Source organism: Talpa occidentalis, unplaced genomic scaffold (assembly GCF_014898055.3).
Source record: "Talpa occidentalis isolate TD23 unplaced genomic scaffold, MPIMG_talOcc4v2.1 talOcc4.6, whole genome shotgun sequence".
Lineage (NCBI taxonomy): Eukaryota > Metazoa > Chordata > Mammalia > Eulipotyphla > Talpidae > Talpa > Talpa occidentalis.
This window is the reverse complement of record NW_023604972.1, coordinates 23339699-23355132: the sequence shown is the minus strand read 5'-3', so window position 1 is coordinate 23355132 and position 15434 is coordinate 23339699. Positions and strand designations below refer to the sequence as shown.

Genomic DNA, 15434 nt, shown 5'->3' with positions numbered 1-15434 from the left:
AATTCCCACATTTACAGTGTCACTGATTAAAACCCTCTAGGGACTCCCCTCCCAGTGTGGCTTGGCTTTCAAGTCCAAGCCTACCCACCCGGCCTCATTTTCTGCTCCAGAGGGGCTCTCACCCCTCCTGCAGAGCCACCTCCCCACTGCCCGCGCGGCCCTGGGCGGCACTCACATCCTGCCATTTGTCGTCCTCTTCCCGCAGCTGGCTATTTATCAGCTGCAGCTGCTCCTGGCGAGCCCTGCTGTGCGGCTGCACCACGGCCTCCTCTTCACACCGCATGTCAAACATGCTCGTGCTCCTGGGGATGGAGAGAGCAGAGGAAAAATGGACGGAGATCAGGAGCAGCGCCCGGCACGTCTCTGCATGCTGGGCGTTGGGCCGCGTGGGGGCGCTACAGCACTTGGAAAGCCGAAGACAGCAGCGATTGGCAGTCGGTCCTGACCTCCGCCGCATGCCAGCACCCCGACCCCCACCCCCTTCTCCTTTTGCCCCCAAAGCCAAAATGAGACCATTTGTGTCTTCACTGGTGGCTGCATCAGGTCAGTATAATTTTATGTGCAGGTGCCAAACTGTGTTTAAAGAGAACTTGAAAAGGAATGTGAAGAGAGGGTCTCTTCTTTGGAAAGGTATTGAAAAATAAAATGCAGAGAATTAAAAGGTAGAATGTGGGGGGAATTTATGGGGAAGGAGGGTGGCATTCTATGAATTTTTTTAAAAGTCAAGGCTTTTTTGTGTAAAGAGCTGGGTTAGATGCTTCCTACATTAACCGAGCTTCTTTATTTTCCAAAAATTCATATGGCCTCGTGTCAAATGCATCCACTTTTCCATACTGTATTTTCTAAATTCTGGATGCATCTGCTAACTACGTACTAGTGTATGCATCAGACACTACTAATGATGTGTATGTTTGATGTGGTTATTTGTTTCCTGCAATACAACCTGTAAATTGATAATGCAGTTGATGGCATCTTGAAATCAGGAAAATAAGGTATTTTATTTGAAGATTAAGGAATAAAATCTATAAATCAGTCTATAATTTATGTCCTAATAGCCTCACAATTGTTTTACTTTATTTTTGTCAGGATACCTCTAAATTTACTCTTTTAAAAGACAAAGGATTGGGAAAGCCATTTTAAAAAACCCTGGGGCTGTATAAATAACTTACATATTTATAGGTATTTATTAAATGTTGCACAAGACCACAGAGCCATTTTGGTAATGCTTACATGCTTCTATCTGGTGCTCCATGAGCACTGACATGAGGAGTCACTGCATGGAGCTGCCGGCACATCAGGCCAGAGTGCTGACTATGGCATCTGTGCCTTCCCCAGTGGTGAGCTGTGGTCCTCAAAAGGGAGGATGACCTGTGATTTTTCACCTGTTTATACTCTTATGAATGTTGTTGAAGAAAGGTTTAGCAATGTGTAGAGTTAGGTAGGAAAGTCTAACTTCATCAAAATTGGATCAAAAGTGGATCAAAATTCACTTAGACTTTCTAGAAAGAGACTGAAATTTATTTCATCGCTCTTTTTAGAGTCAGGAAAACAAAATTTTGCCTTTAAATGTATCAGTTCAGGCAGCTTCTTTTTCAATTTAGTTTTTGCTAAGATCTGACGAGATACAAATTTTACTCAGCTGGGATTCTTTTGTAATCTACTAAGCAGTGGGCCGATGGTGGGAGAGAAAGAAAGCCATTTTCCTAGAATATGCCATCTGTAATTTCTGAAGGGCAGAATTTTGGCTTAGGCCACAATGGGTGGTCGCACTTCTTGGGTCCCAGGAAGAAAATGGCAGCCTGCTGAGGATGTGATATTTGGTTATCTCACTAGATGGCCATAAAGGAGATGGGAGAAGGCCTTCACAATTACCTTTTTCTGTCTTAGCTCCTGTCTCTATTCCCACCATGAAGGTTTAACATTCTCAACACAATGCTGGCCAAAAGCTGGTTAGTGAAGTAAAAAGGTGAACTCTTCTTTACTCTCTCATATACCATGAGCTAGTATTTAAAACCAGAGTGGTTTAAGAAATATACTAGCGGGCCTCCCCTGGTGGCGCAGCGGTTGAGCACTGGGCTGCGAGGCTGCCTGCAACCTCTGCAGCGCCGGTTCGTTCCCCAGCCACCGGCAAGGATCCCACCAAAAAAAAAAAAAAAATATATATATATATACACACACACACACACACACACACACACACACACACACACACACACACACACACACACACATATATACATATATATACTAGCAACTTGGCCAAAGAAGAAAAGCGGTAACAGAACTATGAGTCTCCAAAATGAAGTGTGTGCCTAGGGCTGGGGTGGGGAGGCCCAGGCAAGTCCAGGTTCCCTCATGTTGAAGTGATCTGCACTAAACCTGTGCTTCTCAGCACAGTAAGTTCCTGTACTTAGGCTGCAGAGCCCAGGGGCCTCTCTTGGTGATGGGTCGGCATTTTTGAAGGCCAAGAGTAAATGATTTCAAGGGGAGCCTGGAATGGTTTCTGGCCCACATCTAACATAAGGGAATTAAGAATAAAATGGCCTATGTCTGTGACACTACACAGATTCTGCTGGTGGGGAGAGTGTCGGGAGAAGAGGCGTGTGGAAGGGAAGAAAAGGGCAAGAAGGTGAAACTAAATCTATGGAAACATTCTTGGCTTGCCGGGAGGCGGAAATTTCTCTGCCTGTGTGGTAGGTCTGGCCCTGACCTGCATTTTCCTTAAAGGGCACATCTTTTTTTGATTGGGTTGTATTTTAAGAACGTGTCAATTATGGGTAAATAGAGCCCAGGCCAATAATCGTCCTTAAAGATTTTGAAAAACTAAATGCATTACAAATTTCTATTTAAAAAATAAACTCCAGATAAAAGCTTTTTATTTTGTTGCTTACATGGTTTCATGTAAATTGTGTCTATTCCAAGCAGGAAATTTGGTACTTTGAATATTTCTAGATATGACCTCTGAAAGGAAGTTCCTTTTATCCTGCTTAGCCCATGAGGCTGATTTTGGTAAATTTAGAGAATGAAAGAAGTCCCATCCCTTTAAAAAGTCATTAACTTTTTAAAGGTGAAGTTTCATGTTTGGATACAGGAAAAATTAATAAGCTCTGTAGTGTTGCTTTATTTTCATTTACCTTCCAGGGTTTTCAGAGATGGATCTTAGGCAAATTGCACAGTGCTTTGCATTGATGAAGAATCAATCTGTTCTATCAAAATGTTTTTGTTATCCCATAGTATTTTTTTTTATATAATCCTCCTTTCCGTGAATGTTAAGTATTGCCACTGTGGATTTTAGGAGTAATAACCAGGGCTCAAATTTATAGACTGAACCCTGTGGCAGTCAATCAAGCTCAGGTGGAATTTGGCTTTGAGACCTGAATGTTCTGCATGTCAGGCCACAGTGGAAACGGATATTCACAGCGCCGAAATCAGACTGCCTACAACTATGAGTAGAAACCAAGCCGACAGCTTCAACACAAACATGGAAAAAGTACAATTCGACTCCAGTAAATGTTTGGCCTGATCTCACTGCTGTTGGTGGAAATGACATTTGTGTGCTCTACACAGTTCTTCAGACCACTCCCTCTGTGACTTGATGCCATGGCTCAGCCAGGAAGACGGGCAGGAAGACGGCCCTTCACTCCCCTGGCAGCCCAGACGCCACAGGGTCACCACAGGCCTTTCCTGGCGGAATGATCAGGCTCAGCAGACCTGATGGTGGAATCATCTTGTTTCTTATAACACAACTGACTCAAATCCAAGCAAGGTAGCATTGTGCAAAGAAAGCTGCTGCCTTGGATATCAGTTACAAGATGCCCTGCATATGGAAAATCCATTTTTGAAAGGGAGTTAATGTGGTCACAAACGGGAGAGCGTAGTCTTTTCAAATGTGGACATGACTTGGGGAACAGCGAATGAAGCTTTGAGAGGCGGGGAAGCCAGGTAACTGGGAGATAAAGCCCAAGTCACGTTGGCTATCTTGACCCCTGGCTATGCGTTAGCACTTGAACTCAACCTTAGGGTTGGTCTCCAGCTTCCCATGGTTTATGTTACTCCAACCTGTAAGGAACTTGGGCTTTTGAATCTGTAATTAGTGGTTTAGGTTTATTTTTTTAGTTAAAAAAAATGTGGTCAGGAGACTGACTGCTTCATTGTTAACTTTAAACCCTAACATATCAAGAATTAAATGCAAAGCACAGAACACCCTTTTGATAATTCGTGGTTCAGAAGGGGTATCCAAGCCATAACAGAACAACTTTAACATGCTCAGTGTATGAAAAGCAAATGTTAAGTTTTAAGCAGCAGCTGCATATTAGAATCATGCTTAAGTTTGCCTTTTTATTCATCTCTCCTGCAAAATATGTTGTGCATTCCAACTTCAAGTGCTTTTCTGCACAAGTCAGTTAGCTATTCAGTTCACTGTTGCATCAGTTGCATTTCAATTAGTGGTAAGTACGGAAGCATGCAGTTTAGGCTAGTAATGAATGTATTCCTATGAATACAAGACAACTTACTCTGCGTCATCAGACACAGGAGTTCTCGGACCGTATCTACAAGACCAAATACATAGTTAGAAGACTGGCAAGACAGAAGGGTAACACTGTAACTGAGCTGGAAATAAAAACTACCAGTGAAATGTGTGCTTGCCAAACCTTTTTTTGCCGATGGTCCTGGAAAAGAAGTGTCATTATACAATTAGCAAATGTTCATCAACTGCTGAAAATGGAGAGAAAAGTCTTGACCATTCCAAAGAATGCAACATTTGTAATAAACCCAGAGGAGAAATGAAAATAGTCCCCATGCTACCCACAAAGAAAGAATCCGCTCAATATAAACACAGAAAGGCTTAGGTGCAACCCACAATGTACAGAGAAGGTAGCTTAAAACCAAACCTGTATGATGGGCATTCCAAACAGTTAAACTGTTGATGCATTTCTGCTGAGCAGTAATGGGCTGTAATAGACACCCAGCAAAGAAGCACACGCTCACTGACCCTTTCCCTGATGTGTTAACGCACTTGCACAAATGACATCAAAGAGTGTTTCTGCACTTTCCTGAAAGCAAACCAGAACTCCAACCAGAACCCCAATCAGTGCCTTCCGCATGCATTTGACAAAAACCACAATTCCTAGAAAACTGGCAGCCTTAATCAAAACCAGACTTGCATGATATTCCATAATTTCAAAACCCAAGGTCTTGCTTCTATTTCCACAATCTTTTATGTTCTGATTATTCAGATCTGTAAGTTGTACCCTCTGTGATATACGCACTGTAAGTGTGTTACTGATACAGCAAAGAAAAAGATCAAATTAGAAAACTGTCAGCAAATTACAAGGGCATATTTTAAGCAGATTTTAAAAAAGCCATTTCCACAAACGACTGTCTCCTTAGCAAAGGGGGATTTTAATAGAAGTTTCTTACCTACACCCTGGAAGGCTGCTCATTTCTGCACTCTTACAGTAGACAAAGAATTATTTGAGTAAAGAAAAAATGTCTTGCTTTCAGTTTCTAATGAACTGAATGTTGGGGTTGTCAGCAAAAATTACCTGGTCCCATGTTTAGTTTCATAGCAGTTTCTAGGGGAAAGAGTAATTTCTAAAGAACTCTTCCTGTTATTTTAGAGAAATCACCCAGAATGCATGGTACACACAACACATATGCCCTTCTCTCTTAGGCATTTATCATTCGAGAACAGTCGGCATTTATTAATAATTATTTTCATTCACAGTGAAGGTAACTACAGAATGTGAAACCCAAAGCTGCTGATTTCAGTAGTCAAAAGCAAGACCAGGAAAGGGTTTGTGGATGGTTCTCTGTTTCTCTGGGGGATAATTTCAGAAGGTCCCAAGGTTTAACCTAATAGACCCAATTTTTCCAAAAATACCACTACATTGAAGCAGATGACCAGTGGATTCATTCATATCAAGAGACAGTGGGTAAGGATTATTGATTCTGAGCTCTGGACACGTGTGTATCCATTAGTGAACACACCTATTGAAATAAATGCCTAGATACAGCGTTTTCTAAAAATCTGTGGAAGAGAGCAGAGAAATCAGTCCTGATGAATAATTATTCCAGAGAAAGTTAATAGTAGGTAAGTGATTTTGTGTCTCCTTTTGAATACTTTTAATGAAATAAGACATATATACAGAATTATACATATATGCCACACATACATTTTACTAAATTATCACAAATCAAACACACTCACAGCTTAGTGTTGTATTTTGACTATATGAATGGGCCTATATAGTACACATGTACTATTTTGAATTTGACTTCTTTGGTACATTTATTAAATGAAGTTCAGCTATGCTGTTGCATCTAGAATACATTTGAATTTAAACTGCTTCTATACAACACACTTAAAAGCATTTCAAAGACATCTCTGCTAACAAATCTAAGTTTATCGTGGTTTAGGTTTATCCAATGTAGGTATGTCATGAAAGCAGTTATTTTCTTTTTGGGCTCCCTGAGTAATGACTAGACTCAGCCTGAAATAAGTATTTATTGAATACTTATTGGATGCTCTGGAAATAGAAAAAGTGCAGCCTATAAAGATGGCCTTCATTTACCCCTTTATACACTTATGGATTTTAAATTCCTCTCTTTAAGGAATTTCCTCTCAAACTAATTTATTAGCTTTCAGAGGGCACCAGTTTAAGCAGAACTGTCATTGTTATTAAGGAGAAGATAACTAGATCTTGGGTTTCAAATGGCTTTCCAGTTGTCCTATACTTGCTTTTTGGTAGCCCACAGATTTGGGTCGAGCCCCATATCGGGGCATCTGGAAAGTGAGGGATACTGGAGGGCCAGGCAGATGAGTCCATTGTACTCTGTTATTACCCAGCTCTAAGCAGCCAGTATCCAGGCACGCTCTACTAACTTAACTTGTCTCTACACCAGGCTTCCCATTTGCGAAATAGAGCAAACACTGGTTCAAGCACCCTGTGAATTATCAGGCGAGGGTGAACTAGCGGGAGAGGAGGTACTTTGCAAGGCTTCCAAATACTCTAGAGCTACAAACATTACCCCTGTCCCCCAAAATTAGTGTTACAATAAGGCTCTATGGGAGAATATACAAGACAGGTTAAATCCAGGTGGTAAAGATGGCTACAATAGCATTTTTATAATTTAGAGGTTACTTAAGATTCTCTCAGCTCCCCTGTACCCTCTGTCCCACTAGCATCAAGGTCTTTCTGAAGCAGAACTCTATCTACCACTTCCTTTTTTTTATAGTGGAGTTTAGAATTATGCAAACCACTCCTCCCGCCTTTGCCCTACACTGAAGTGGCAGATCACACTTGTAACAAAAATACATCATGCTCATTAAACAGCAACAGAAGCTTCAACATACAGGAACGTAAACCAGACCATAAACTCCAGGATTATTATTTCTCTACTTGCATTTTAAATCAAGTCAGGACATAGAAAAGAATTCCTACCACTAGAAAGCACTACCAAAAGCACTTGCGATGCTAGATTAAATTGCAAATTATATAAGTAGCATATATCTTCTTTGGATCTGAAAACCCTCCTGAAATCAGAGTGAAATCAAGTGGGTCAGAGAGAAGTTCAACACCTTTACCTGTAGGCTCCTATGTGAGCTAAATAAGAGTTTCCTATTAAGTCGTTTAAAAAACAAGTTTCAGAAAGAATGTCTAACAGGAAAAGTCGTACCTGAACTATTCTCTCCATACCTGCTTTCATGCAAAAAAGAAAAAAAGAAGTCTTGGCAGACGGGGCAGTTTTAACCATTCCATTCTGGTAGCAACAGCAGTTAAGTGGCAATGATGTACCATAATGCATTAATGGCATATGCAAAGCGTGTGTCAAAGCGCAGACTGGAGAAACAAAGTCACAATGGCACAGGATAATCTTCTTTCATCGTGGGCTCTGAGCAGATTCCTCCGTAGCCTGTTGCTTTGCAATGGAACCAGAAGGAGCTGGTTTGGGTTGGCTCCATCGTGTCAAAGAGACATCTGATTTCTCCTGGCCAGCATGTCATCTTTTTGTGAATGATAAAACTTTCTTTGGCCTTTGGGTTCACCAACACTCCAAGCAGGAGCTACTGTCTTCTCTGAGCTCTCTTCTGTCCCCAAAGCTTCCCACTCAGAAGCAAGAGGACATGAACAAGGGCAACATTCAGTCCAGCCAGTCAAAAGCCACTTATTGTTTAGGATATTTTCAGTAGCATCACTCATAGTGTTAAGAAGAAGCCAATGTCCATGGAGGCAGCAGCACACAGAGCAACTGAGTATTAGCACTGTGGACCTCCGCCATGCAAAGGGTACTTACACTGGATGGGGTTCTCTTGCTGGTTTTCATGATCCCTGAGAATGAAATTGGGCCAGCACCCAACCACATGCAAAAGGCTCAAATCTACCGAGACGGGATGCTGGCAGTAGAATTCTGAGCCTGGGCTGGACACACTACTTTAAGTGACTTCATGCCACATCAAGTGCACAATGTGGCTCTAAGCTGTTTTGGGGGAACACAACAGCCACACAAGGCGGAGGCAGCACACCCTGGAAGCAGGCAAGGTGCTCACAGTTGCTGGCTGCTCTCCTCGGTTCCTTCAGCCTTTGGCCACATCTCAGAATCTCTTTGAGCAGTTCCTTCTTTCTCTTTTTCGCTGTTCTGTGGCAGCTGTTCACATGTAACTAAAGCCAGAGAGGACAGCTTTACTGTTAGGAAAGAATTCACACCAGAGGTCTTGACCCCAACGGTCATCCTTCACCTCCTGCGGAGAGAGGAAATGTGCTCCTCACCTTCCTCTGTCCTCCTCGGGCTTTCGCCCAAGCTGCAGACATGCTCTTCCTGGGACTCCAGCACAGGAGCCAGCCGCGAGACCCTTTTGCAATATGCATCTACGCCAGAATTCACTATTCTGTTCATAATCACATAGCATCCATCACAAGAGAGAAGAGGAAAAAGAGTTACAAAAGGAGACAATGACAGTCGTTGATACTGAAGATTAAGAGAGTGTGGCTGCCCTCATTCCAGAAGCTGGTTAGTAAGGATGACAAACTCAGATGGAGAATGGACTGGCAGGGGCCTGAGAAAACTCAGAGGAAGCTGGCTCCGCCACCATGGGGTAGAGCGATAGCTTTCTTTGTTGTCAAAAATTCCAGAATGTATTTCTTACTCTTACCTCCTCTACTTCAGGTCCACATCAACCTCATCAACCTCTAAACTCTAACTGTGTTTCTGATGTACTGAGCTGATTTATATTCACAATCTGCTCTCTCTGTGGTGTCACCCCTAGTCTTAATCCAAAGAAACCTCTCCTAGGACATCTCTGTTTCCTTTGGATTGCAAAGACAAAGCATGGAGGAGAATGTCTTGAACATTTCTCCTTCGCAGAGAGCTTTACTCTCTCCCATCCTGCAGCTGGAATAGAGGTCTCTGGGAGAATGAATGTCCTAGATCAGCTTCACAGGAGACAGACCAACCCATAAAACTGAATCCCCAAAATAGGATTTGAGAATTCAAAGTTGGAAGCCCTCCAGTGAGGGTGAGGAGTGGTGACAGCCTTACAAGGCCTTCCCCATGAGATCTCTTCACAAATTTGGACAGCGATTCACCCAAGGATTCCTTAAATCACAGGGACCCTCAAGAGTTTTTTCTTAAGATTTATTGTATCACTTTAAAAAGCAAGGGAGGGAAAGATCTCTCCTTTGTGTGTGTGTGTCTCCTCAGATACCCAAAATTTAAACTGATACAAGTAATTAATTTTTCCTCCTTCCGTGTGATAAGAAAAGGAGCAGTTATTGATAAACCGGACTTTTGTCAAGATATCTTTAAAAGGAATGCTAGGGGTATCATTAAAACATTCCATCTAGTTCATTCAATATTTCCAACTAATAAAATAGTGCTTAATGCAGCTGGGGGTGTGGTGGCAAAGAGTCATTTGCCAAGATAGTTGGCATTCCCAGGCAATGATTCTGGTGACAACAAAATCAAGATGGGCACCAGCCATTTAACTTCACGCACACATGTGCTTCCCGCAGGGTGACCCACTAGCGTTACTTCTCTGATGAGCAGCAAAAGAGCCTGTTAAAACTATGTCCTCCCTGGAGGTTTCTTTAATGTGCTTAGCAAACTCTTTAAAAGCAGCAGTGACTCCCAAGCAGCTCTCTTTGCACATGAGCACTGAAAAATACCTGCAGTAGTTTTGTGGATTAAGCATCTGATCTTCCTTTACATTGGACTTGGCCACCAAGGCTGAGGACACAGAGCAAGTTTGAATCTTGTCACATCTGACGACTTCTACATCCTTCCTAGGACCCGCCTTGCCAATGCTGAGTCGCTTCCATTTCTGCTGATCTATCTCTGTCACTGGTCCAAAGTGCACAAACTTTTGCTTAGGGCTGGAAGCTTTCTTATAGGCCCTGGCTTTGCGGCTGGCAAAGTCATCACGGAGGGCAGTTTCTGCTGTGATTTTTGATGAAGGCTCAGGGGCACAGATGTGGTCAACATCTCCATCCCTAGTCAGAACCAGAAATAAGTTCCAAAGGTTTCTAAGGCAAATGCAAATCGATTAAGAGATGAGTTTTTTTTTTAAATACTAGGTGTATGAAAAAATACTTCCATGCTTAGAGCAGAATAGCTTTTCCATTAATCAATCAAATGAAAAAATGATTATTGCCTTGCCTAGGTGAACAGTGCTTTAAGCTTCAATGACTTTCAAAATATCACTTCCAAAATCATAAATAATAGCATAAGAAAATCCTAGATACGATGAAATAATTAAAATAATTTTAAAACCAAGTTTAAATTCTTTTTAGGAAAGCCTATCGTAATAACCATTCATAAATCTGTTGAATTAAAGAGGATGTGTCCATCCATGTGGCTTATAACTTTTAATACCGGTAAGTTTCAGCATGCAGAAGACTATGTTTTGAGAGACACTGTTTCACATCTTGAAAATAAAAAATAGTAGAAGATAAAGTATCTTGTTCCTTCAAGTTAAATACTGCCAGGGGGAAGCTTGACACACCTCGCCTTTTCCGACACTTTCAGTCTCTCCCATGTCTCCAAGTCAGCTTCTGTTATATTGGAGCCTGTGACAAAGCGGGGAGGCTCACGATGAGGGGTGGGGCTGCCCTGGATTCTCCGCTGTGCCAGGTCATCCTTGTAAAGATCTGGCACCTTTCTGAGACCCTCTGCTGCAGGATCACTCTCTTGAGCCCGTGTAGTGCAGGTCACCGTGGACTTCACCTCTTTTGTTTGACACTGGTTTCTGTCCATTTGATCCAGGTGCCACATCATTGGAAAAATCAGGTTCAACGAAGGGGAGCAGATAAACAGAAAGTCAAGCGTGGACATTCAGAGACCGAGGGATAGAATGAAATAATGGAAGAATAAAAACAATAGTCATTTGGAGCCTTGATTACTTTCACCTATGCTACCCTTTTGACACTGTAATGGGCGGTAGAGGTGGGTATTTCCACCAGATGAAAGTCTCTAGTTTAGGAACAGTTTAGGAAGAGAAGTCAGGGTTGGCTGGAGGACTATTAAGAATGGAATGAGATTTCAGCTTGACAGTTATGATGCCCGATTCCCACACTGTTCAAGTTACTGTAATGAATTCAAGTTTTCTGATTAAATCCCTGAATTCTTCTGGAATGTCTTTTACTACACCAAGCAAAATGTTAGTAATGAATTCTGCATGATCCAAGTTCTAGGATTAGTTTGTAGATAACTGGAATGTTGTTCACATATTAAACATCGCAACCACAAACCCACGTATGCCAGAAAGTCAATTCTGAACAGAAAGTTTCAATGTTCAAATTCAGTCTCTGCTTCCTAATAGTGTTAGTTATGTAAATTTGAACAAACAAGAGAGGATATCCTATTTACCTGGATCTACAGTGTCAATACCCATTTGTTCGTGTTAATGACTGTTCATTTTTATTGATGCAAAAACTGATATTTTCTATCATTCTCCTAAGAAGTGGACATTAGCTAGCTAATATTGACAATAAAGTAATTTAAACCATCTGCGCTTTGGCTATCCCATTAAAAGTCAATATCTAACAAACTAGGCTTTTTGAGATTAAATAAAATCTCAAAAAATACATAAATAGGACTTTCCCCTTAAAATATATGATCCAAGCTAGAAAACCAAGAGTCAGTCTTTGTCAGCTGGATAACATGGCATATTTGTAGAGCCTAGGCAACTAGGAAGACTACAGAATTTTATCTTTGCTTATAGTTTGGAGAAGGGGTTTAAGGAAGGACACAGCAAAGAGCCACCAGCAGTCTTTTATCCATTCTTTGATGCACCTAGAGATGTCATGGGTTGGCCCAGACTCATAACTATGTTCCCAAACACAAGGTGACAATAGATAAATGCAATTGGAAATAATAGGAGTTAAAATTGCATGGTGGAGTAAGGAAAAAAAGGGAGTGATAAAGTTACTCATTTCCCTAACTCACGTTGCTGATCCACATCAATTTGCCTTGATGCTAGTCAGTTATCCAGAAGTGTTTGTTTCACTTAAAACAATCGATCCCTCACACTAAGCTCTCCAAGAATAGTTGGTTACAAAACATATTAATAAGAACTGCAAAGACCAAGAATCGCCTGATGCTATAATGTGCCCTACAAACCAAAACACACCACCATGCCTGGTGTTCTAGGCTGTAATACCTATCCTATGCCTGGAGATCTTTGATATGTTTTATATCTAATACTTCCTAAAAAACAACCAAACAAATGAAAACAAAACAAAAACTACACTATCTACTTCACTGAGCTCAATTGTGCCCAGTAAGAACCATTTAATTGTTATGTATATAGAGAATATATACATATATATGTATGTATGTATAATACATATGTATATAGAGAATATATATATATATATTATATATTCTCTTAGCTCACCAGAAGTATAAACCTTCTCAGTAATGGGCAAAAATATGGCAATTAAACTAATGAAGATGGAAATGCAGATTTTCGTATAAGGAAAAAATACAAGAATGATCATTTCTGCAAGCTGAAATTTAGCAAACTGAGACCTTACATACAATCATATATTCCCTAGGATAGAAATCACTGGCCATGCTCCATTTCACTATAATTTTCTTTTTCCAGATTAAGAGGATGGAAGAAACATTGGGAGAAGGAAATTCATTCAAAAACAAATAAAAGAACAAATAAAATCGAACAAATAAAAGTCTATTCTATTCTTGAAAACAAATTTGGTTTTGATGAGAAGCACCCATCATTAAATGTCTAGGTATTCTTGCTGCTAAGAGGGAAGAAGAGCAGGCTTCCTTCCCCTACTCTGCCATGTAAAGGGAGAAGAGGTACAGATAAGAATAACTGGGCCTCCCGGTGGTGCAGCGGTTGAGTGCTGGATTGCAAGGCTGCCCGCAGCCTCTGCAGTGGGGTTCGATCCCCGGCCGCTGGGCGAGGGTCCCACATGGAGCGCAGACCTCTGCTGCCACCCGCTGCTCCCCTCAGCAGTGTACCTCGGTCCTTCTGCCTATTCTGCTCCCTGCTGTGGTGAATCCTCTCACCCTCCCACTCTTCTGACTGTACCCAGTGCTTGTATAAATAAATAAATAAATCTTAAACAAAAGAATAATTATGTTTTCTGCCTCGATAAATGGACTGAAGTATCCTTGAGAGGGGAACATTACCTGACAGGCAATGGCACAAGACTGTAGTGCCAATCTATGAAACCAGCACCTATATGTGGTGCTGTGTCCAGAGATAGCACATCTGCAAACTCTAACTCAATATTTATTTAGTAAGTTTAGTCCGATTTTGGACCTGGCCATTCTACTCTTCACTTTCTGCACTTAGGGACGATAAGGTATTTGGTGTTTTACTTCAAAATAAATCACCATTATCAATTACATGTAATTGGGGCACACAAGGGAGGAATGAGAGGCTATGATACAAGTAATCTTTGCTTAACTACATTCTCTCCCTCTCACTTTGGTACAAACAGACACACCTTTTATATTCTAAATGTTTCTTTTCTGAGATTCCCTTTGAAAAGTATTTGCTGCCATCTGATTTCTCAGCATCCTTTTTCCGGTAAGGCCCGTAGAGGAGCTGATTCAATGGCACCACTGGCTTGCTCTGGTTCATCCTTGCTCTCCGAGCAGCAAAGTCATCTTTCTCAAGATCAGGCAGTCGACAGGCAGCTTCATCTTCTGACTCTGAATCTCTGCCATGTTGATGGGTCAGGAAAGGGTTTTCTTTGCGAAGGATAATATCACAAAAAGCTTCTTTCTCATCACTTAACTGCTTTTGACTGATAGAGCAAAATTGAATGGAACTTCACATGTATTCAGACCAAAACATATTTCAAATCCCACCTCCAGGCACACAACCATGTCGTTAGTGTGATCTTCCTGCTATCGTTAGTTTCAGATGCCATGTGTTGACTATTTTAATCCAGAATCACAGCATTGTTAGGGTGAGTTTTAAAACCTTGAATTTAGCCAGCTACTAACAATACTAAAAATTCATTTAATTTATAGATCCCCATCAGCAACAGAAAGCCAGGATCCTAAATGGCTCTGAACATGACCATCCAAACTCTTTTCATGATATTGGGAAAAGTTGGAAGCTTTTCATTGTTACATTATTTTTCTTTAGGTCACTAGTTATATACCGCATAGTGACTAAATTTCTGTTTGACTGACAGGGCAAGAATTTGAGCCACCAAAAAAGGCTCTAGAGGAAACCTAATAAATGCAGCTATGTGAGAGTATATCTAGAATATGCACCAGTTTGCAAAGTGTAAGGAAGGCCTTTCTGCAGAACTGAGCTAACCTGAAACATCTGGAAGAGTTTACAACTATTCACCGGATAGACCCAAGGCATAAAAGCTTACCTTGCCCTGCCTCCTCCTATCAGCAACATTTTCTCCAACTGATTCTCCCAACATTCTTTCTCACAGACTAGATGTCAAGTAAGTGGTGGTAAGACATTTGGCCAAAATTACTCAACCATGAGTACTTTGGCTATTTCCATTTTGAAAGAGATCTTGAAGGCACCAAACTTTAAATTCCTTGAGGAATGCAGTTTGATGGTGGAATATCATGATAATTTTCACTTCGTTTACTTTTTGTTTTTTGTTGGGGATAGGTGGGATAGGAATACAGTTGATTGAGCCTATCTAGTAATTCAACAAACACCTCTCTTGCTCAGAAGATCAGCTATGTTACTAAGTAATAAAATGTTAAATTTTATTGTGATCAAAATATATTTGATCACATATTATCTTTCACATTTCATAAAAATAAATAAAATATATTGACTTTTTAAAAAGTTCACCTACTTTGTATTTGATTTCTGAGAGAGGATTCACAGTGAATTCTCCATCTTCAAAGGACAATTCATCTTAGAAATGAAGACAGGACTAAAAGGAGTATGAAATGCAAAGTACTCTGGTTGACCAGAT

General features: G+C 41.0%; 1 protein-coding gene across 6 annotated transcripts in view; it reads right to left on the bottom strand.

Annotated features, from left to right (window-relative positions):
* The window catches only part of LIMCH1 (LIM and calponin homology domains 1), a 79381-nt gene that overhangs the window by 48732 nt on the left and 15215 nt on the right, over positions 1 to 15434 (bottom strand). For all 6 annotated transcript variants that reach the window (XM_037530275.2, XM_037530277.2, XM_037530279.2 and 3 more), the window contains exons 4-5: positions 4515 to 4550; positions 176 to 302 (exon numbers count right to left, since the gene is read on the bottom strand). In XM_037530275.2, coding sequence (XP_037386172.1) covers positions 176 to 302; positions 4515 to 4550 — 163 coding nt within the window. The remainder of the gene's footprint in view (positions 1 to 175; positions 303 to 4514; positions 4551 to 15434) is intronic.